Source organism: Penaeus chinensis, chromosome 16, assembly GCF_019202785.1.
Source record: "Penaeus chinensis breed Huanghai No. 1 chromosome 16, ASM1920278v2, whole genome shotgun sequence".
NCBI classification, from domain to species: Eukaryota; Metazoa; Arthropoda; class Malacostraca; order Decapoda; family Penaeidae; genus Penaeus; species Penaeus chinensis.
The window spans coordinates 7,963,881-7,971,380 of record NC_061834.1 but is presented as its reverse complement, the minus strand read 5'-3'; the positions used below and the strand labels follow the sequence as shown (position 1 = coordinate 7,971,380).

The window sequence follows — 7,500 nt, the reverse complement described above, 5'->3', positions numbered from 1 at the left end:
CCTCCCTCCCTCCGTCTCTCCCTCTCTCTCTCTCTCTCTCTCTCTCTCTCTCTCTCTCTCTCTCTCTCTCTCTCTCTCTCTCTCTCTCTCTCTCTCTCTCTCTCTGCCTCTCTCTCTCTCTCTCTCTCTCTCTCTCTCTCTCTCTCTCTCTCTCTCTCTCTCTCTCTCTCTCTCTCTCTCTCTCCCTCTCCCTCGCTCTCTCTCTCTCTCTCTCTCTCTCTCTCTCTCTCTCTCTCTCTCTCTCTCTCTCTCTCTCTCTCTCTCCCTCCCTCTCTCTCGCTCTCTCTCTCTCTCTCTCTCTCTCTCTCTCTCTCTCTCTCTCTCTCTCTCTCTCTCTCTCTCTTCCTCCCTCCCTCTTTCGATCATTCTACCCATCAATAGATAGGTGCCACATTAAAAAAAAAAAAAAAAAAAAACTGCAAATAACAAACATCAGAAAAAAAAAACTGCAAAGCCAACAACAACAACAATAATAGCAAATAGCAAATGCCACGCAACTTTGCTCATGCCAACCGTAGATGGGCGGAGCCAAGGTTACCCACGCCCACAAGGTTTTCTAGAAACCAGTGTCATCGATAATTGGATATGTGTGTGTGTGTGAGTGTGTGTATGTGTGTGTGTGTGTGGGGGGGGGGGGTACACTTAGTGTTGGTGTGTGTGTGTGTGGGTATGGGATGTGTCGGATTAGCGCGTGTGTGTGTGTGTGTGTGTGTGTGTGTGTGTGTGTGTGTGTGTGTGTGTGTGTGTGCATGTGTATCCGTGTACGTGAAGTGTATATGTGTACGCATGTGTGAAGGTGTACATATATCTGCGTGTAAATATACAATGAGCACATACGTTTGAGAATAACAATCATAATCATAAAGATGAAATTAATATGCTTTGATAAGTATTGATAAATTCGCGATGCCAGTAAAAAAAAAAAAAAAAAAAATGTTACGAAGCGAAACGAGAGAAGAAAGAGAAGCTGGAAGTGAAACTGTTACCTAGCAAAGTGCATTTAAGTGGAGAGAAACTTCATTATACAGAAGCTGAGTTAAGAGTAGAACAAGAAGATCGAGGAAAAGATGTGGCATTTGGTGAATCTTTGAAGCTCTTTCGTGTTTTTTTTTTTTTTTTCTGTCGTTCTCTCTTTCACTTTCTCTCTTTCTCTCTCTCTCTCTCTCTCTCTCTCTCTCTCTCTCTCTCTCTCTCTCTCTCTCTCTCTCTCTCTCTCTCTCTCTCTCTCTCTCTCTCGCTCGCTCTCTCTTTCTCTCTCCTTTTCTCTATCCCTCTCCCACTCTCTCTCTCTCTCTCTCTCTCTCTCTCTCTCTCTCTCTCTCTCTCTCTCTCTCTCTCTCTCTCTCTCTCTCTCTCTCTCCTTCTCCCTCTCCCTCTCCGTCTCTCTATCTCTCTTTCTCTCGCTTTCTCTCTCTCTCTCCTTCTCCCTCTTTCTCTCTCTCTCTCTCTCTCTCTCTCTCTCTCTCTCTCTCTCTCTCTCTCTCTCTCTCTCTCTCTCTCTCTCTCTCTCCTCTCTCCTTCTCCTTCTCCTTCTCCCTCCCCCTCTCCCTCTCCGTCCCTCTATCTCTCTCTATCTCTTGCTACAAGTTGCTAGTGTTGCCTAGGTGGAATCTTGCCTCAAGCCTTAACCATATATTATATCGTATATTGACCTTAGTCGGGGGGGGGGGGGGTTATCTAGTTCACTATTGCATCTAGTTGGTTTCTCTGCTTAGAAACCATTGCTGTGGTGCTCGTTGATCTAGAAAAATGATTATATAGTCATGTCCAACGGTATTAGTTTTTTTTTTCTGCGGATAGCAGCAGTGGCTGATATGCTTAACCAAATATACTTTTTGCAATGCTTTAAGATTTATTATGGAAAAGAAATATAATTCATAAATTAAATAAGCACACACACACATATACACGTACACGCACGAGCGCAAAACCGAGTACACACAAACAAAAAAAAAAATATGTGCGAGACCAGTTAAGCGAACAGGTTCTGAGAATCAGTTCGGAGCGACTCGCCTAGCCGTGAAGGTGGTTCGCCTAAGAGCTCGTCTCCTCTGTGGCTTTCTCGGTAAATTATTAGGTTAATATAGTGCTAAATATATGTATATATTGTGAGGTCATGCATAAACGTGTCTTTGGTTTATATGGGAGTTAAATGCGGAATTTTAGATGATTTTTAAAAAAAAAAACTAATGGCGACGTACCGATCGTTTGTGTCATGACAGTGAAAACAAGTGTTTAAATATATTTTTCAATATGTCTGTTTCGCGATCTAAAAAAAAAACAAAAAAACGCTACACTTTATAAGAGAAGTTCACTTGCCGTTTTATTAGATACTGAACCCAGACATCTTGGATTTTATTAACTTTATTTTCAATCACGTCAACATCCCCTGGAGAGAATAAATCAGCGTGTTGTTATGATTGTCAGGATGTTAATAATCGCCAAGTAAGGTTTAGTATCAAAATGGTTAATCTTACATTCTGTAGTGGAATAGAACAAAGAAAACACATGAAACAGATCTACAAAAAACAGAGGCACAGTTAGAAACTGACAAAAGTTAAATATCTTTGGACAAATGTCAGTGTTGGTTTCTTATCGAATATGTGATTTGCACAATTTAATGAACGTAAGTACGCTATAAACTACCTTCAAAGGGACTAGTGTAATTAGGAAACATGGATAATTGAGTGTATATATGTATATATGTGTGTGAATATACATATATATATATATATATGTGTGTGTGTGTGTGTGTGTGTGTGTGTGTGTGTGTGTGTATGTATGTATGTATGTATGTATGTATGTATGTATGTATGTATGTGTATATTTATATAGGTAGTTCGTTAATTCGATACACATATAACAAATGTATAGATGTGTCTATGTATACATGTGCACCTCCCCGTACAAGTGAAACGATTGAAACGATTAAAAAATATAAAAAATAAATTAACTAGAAAACTGTAAATGATAAGCCATAGAAACCAGTACCAAGATGAGAGCTGTCGATAGGAAGTAGGACATTTTTTCGGTAGCCGGGAGCGGGAGAGGTAAGGCGGTGGGAGTCAGGAAAGGTCAAGATCCTGTGGACTTTGTTTAGCCAGTTAACATTTCTTATGTAACCATCTTTTATTATTATTTTTTTTTTTATTTGTGTACTATCTGTGTGTGTGTGTGTGTACGTGCCTGTGTGTGTGTGTGTGTGTGTGTGTGTGTGTGTGTGTGTGTGTGTGTGTGTGTGTGTGTGTGTGTGTGTGTGTGTGTGTGTGTGTGTGTGTGTGTGTGTGTGTGTGTGTGTGTGTGTGTGTGTTTGTACGTGCCTGTGTGTGTGTGTGTGTGTACGTGCCTGTGTGTGTATGTGTGTGTGTGTGTACGTGCCTGTGTGTGTATGTGTGTGTGTGTGTTTGTACGTGCCTGTGTGTGTATGTGTGTGTATGTACGTGTGTACGCGTACGTGTTTCTTTACGAATATGAATATATAAGTGTGTAAGCCTACAAAAGATCATTCGGGTATCCTCGTGTTAAATTTCTCACAACCTCCAATGATCTCTCGTTTCCTAACTCTCTCGCGCCGCAGTTCACCCACACACCCGAGCTAAAAGTAGGAAAGTTATGCATTCAACTGGTTAGCTCATCGGGGACCGTCAGCATCAGGCCAGTGCCCTTGGGTTAAAAAAAAAAAAAAAAAAAAAAAAAACGGGTTCGTCTTTGTTGTGTCTTTGTTACGGGACAATTTCTGAAAACTATAACTGCCTTAGGTAACTGCCATAGACTGTAAAATATGAAAATACAAATTACGTTTCTTTTGTGCAGATTTCTTTTTTTTTTCATTAGCATTTAAAAAGGAAAATCATTATATAATGACTCGCTTATTATTGTTTCATATTACTTTTAACATGATATTACATGTTATGTTAATCTGCCCATAAATCTGTAAAATATATAAAATTATCAAACTATCTGAATTTTGTTGTATTATCTATTTTATTAATCAATTATTATATCAGATAAAATACGTGTTACACTTACCCTCCGAAGGTCAAGGTCACGGGAAGGGGGGGGGAGGGAGGTAGTAAGGGGGGATGGGGGTAGGGGGGGAGAGCGAACCTGTTTCTCGGTCGTTAAACTCTGCGGTGTTGCCATATAAGAGCTTTAGAGAAAAAAAAACAAATATCCTGTAATTTTATTGCTGTTACTTTTAAAAGGCAGGTAAGTACTTCTTTGTTTTATCTTGGTATTTGATTTTTTCTTTCTCGGTTTGCTTAATGCTATGTAATTAATTAAAACCTTTAAGGAGTTTTACTTGCGGAAAGAAGAGTCAAATCCTAGAGTTGCCAACAGTTATTTAAGCACAGATTATTCAGTGAGCTTATGATAGCTAAATTTAAAATCTATACCAAACATTTATGAATTATGAAAGGAATATGTGCTCTTCATAACCAATATACCATACGTTTATAAACACCATAAATTTCTACTAATGCATTTATGAGTTAGAAAATACTTCGTGGCACTGTTATCTATATTTGTACGTCATTATCATTTCTATCACTAATGTCTAACAAATAATGATAAGCTAAGTGTCAGTACCAAATTTTCTTTTAACCAGGAAATACCAAAATGAATTCGCACATGACAACAGTAGCCGGTGGTTGAAACAGTTTTGCCAAATAAGTCGAAATATGCCCTGAGAACATTTTCTTTTTTTCACTGCCTGAACAAAAAAGAGGTTCAATTATGACGTGCCGTATTTGGCGGCCGTTCCCTTGCGAATGGAACTGGAATTGAAGACGTTATCGCTTCTTTGTTTTTTCTAATATTACCTTTATGGTTAAAACAATGTTTATTTGTACATACACTAGTACAAATACACGCACACGTAGACAACAAATGCAGATACGCACGCATGCACGCGCGCGCACACACACACACACACACACACACAAATATATATACATATACATATATATATATATATATATATATATATATATATATATATATATATGCATCTGTATGCATATATATACGTATATATCATATATACATAGATATACATATATCTGTATATATCATATACACATATATCTGTATATATCATATACACATATATCTGTATATATCATATACACATATATCTGTATATATCATATACACATATATATGTATATGTATATATATACATATATATGTGTATATATACGTAAACGTATATCTATATATACATATACATATATGTGTATGTATACGTATAATATATATTCATATATATATTATATATTATATATTATATATACACCTTTATTGCTCGAAAGCAATTCCCTTGCTGGTATTCTGATGTCTTTAGTTAAGTATCTTGTTTATACTCAAAATGTTCATTAGAAAATGCTTATTCTCAATCACTATGTATGTAATTGTTAATATTATTGGCATTCAAATGTCTATATATTTCATGAATACTCAGCAATTCCGTCTCCTTACCACGAAGCTTTTTAGTCTTGTAAACAGCATAACTTTCTCCTCACTAACCGTAGTGTATAAGGTACCCCTTGTTTCTACACCACGAAACCATCATCTGACCATATATATCTATTTTTGTATTAATTCAATCTTTCATGTTTTCCTTTATGAAATGTTTCAAAGCACATCGTGATCATAACAGTTTCTGAGCAATCGACACAGACCGCTCTCCACCGCGGCATGTCAAGACGCCTCGCTTCTCCCTGGGCGCCTGTGCCATGACTGTCTTTTGTACGTCAGCTACCATACTCCTGTAGTAATAGCGTATAGAATCTGCGATAACTTTAACTCCACCACCTCAAGAACCAAACCGGTGCCATCAAAGTGGGGACACGTCCTCTCCACTATATTACAGTCTTTCTTTCCGCTGATGTCCACGTCCGCAGACTGGTGGAATCATCCTTAATAAAGCTGCTGCCTAATTTCAACTTGAACAGCGGCTTTTCTCCTTCCCACATTCTCCGCCTTCTCCCTTATACCGGCCGTCTGATTCTTCGGTATGATCTGACCTAACTTCACTTCCGTTCAACTGTTCTCCTTTACCCCGTGTTAACGGTGTTGCCTCTCCTATCTCTCCTACACACAAATTTATATATATATATATATATATATATATAATATACATAATATATATATAAATATATATGTGTGTGTGTACACACACACACACACACACACACACACACACACACACACACATATATATATATATATATATATATATATGTATAAATGCTTCTGTACATATACATATATACATATGCGTTTATATATATATATATATATATATACTGATAGAAAAGTATTGCGTGTATTTGTATGAACATGCTTAAACGTATGTACATATATACATACATACATAAAGGCACACACACACACACACACACACACACACACACACACACACACACACACACACACACACTTACTCACTCACACACAAACGTGTGTGTGTTATATTTTCAATACTAACTGGAAAAAAACATCAATGTGTATATTTTTCCTACTTTCAGAGAGAAAATTTAACGTGTTTCTTCTGTTACGATGACTGCACCATTTACGCCGCTAGCAATGTAAGTTCGGTTATACAGTTTTGGAGTAACTGTACTCGTTCATTCATATATATATATATATATATATATATATATATATTTATATATATATATATATCTATATATATGTTTATATATATTTATATATATATCTATCTATATATATGTATATAAAAATATATATATATATATATGTGTATATATATATTTATATATATATGTGTGTATATGTATATAATATATATACATATATATATATATATATATACATAACATACATATATAACATATATATATAATATATATGATATATATATAATATAATATATGTAGTATATACATATAACATATATATAATATATATAATATATATATGTATATATATTCGTATGTATATATGTATGTCCTTCCATTAATTCATCCATTAAAACACAAGGTAAACAAATCATTGATAAGAGACGCAAGAGAGCACTATGTACATGTACTATTACTTTCTATACTTATGTGCCTCAGAGTATGTTAACTAAATATATACATAGTTATCGTCTTTTCTGCCTGAAACTCTTCAATTTTGAAATCAAGTTATCGGTGATTCCTACGCTAATTCAGATAGTGAGCTAGCTTGTGGGATCCTGGGTGGTTTTGGGAGCAATTTGTGGGTGAAATGGAACTTTGGTTGTTGCATTTTTACGCACATATCTGTTTTAGACTTGATGATTGAATGAACTTCCGGTATAATTATACACTTTTATGTATAACTAAAATATCACTCTGGCACTTCAGCGCATAAGAATCTTTTTGCATTTAGTTATAGGGCTAGAGGCAAAAATCGGAAGTAAATTTCCTCCATTTGTACAAAGTAAGGGGGTGGGGGGGGATGGGGGGAAGAGGATGTAACTGCTGTAACATTTTAATACAAATTATGACA

General features: G+C 36.1%; 1 protein-coding gene across 1 annotated transcript in view; it reads left to right on the top strand.

The window, feature by feature from the left end:
- The first annotated feature begins 1,763 nt into the window (after positions 1-1,763).
- LOC125033220 (plasminogen-like) overlaps positions 1,764-7,500 on the top strand; it is a 19,750-nt gene continuing 14,013 nt past the window's right edge. Inside the window, exons 1-3 of the mRNA XM_047624603.1 lie at positions 1,764-1,773; positions 2,040-2,065; positions 6,534-6,593. Of these exons, the coding sequence (XP_047480559.1) occupies positions 1,764-1,773; positions 2,040-2,065; positions 6,534-6,593 (96 nt within the window). The remainder of the gene's footprint in view (positions 1,774-2,039; positions 2,066-6,533; positions 6,594-7,500) is intronic.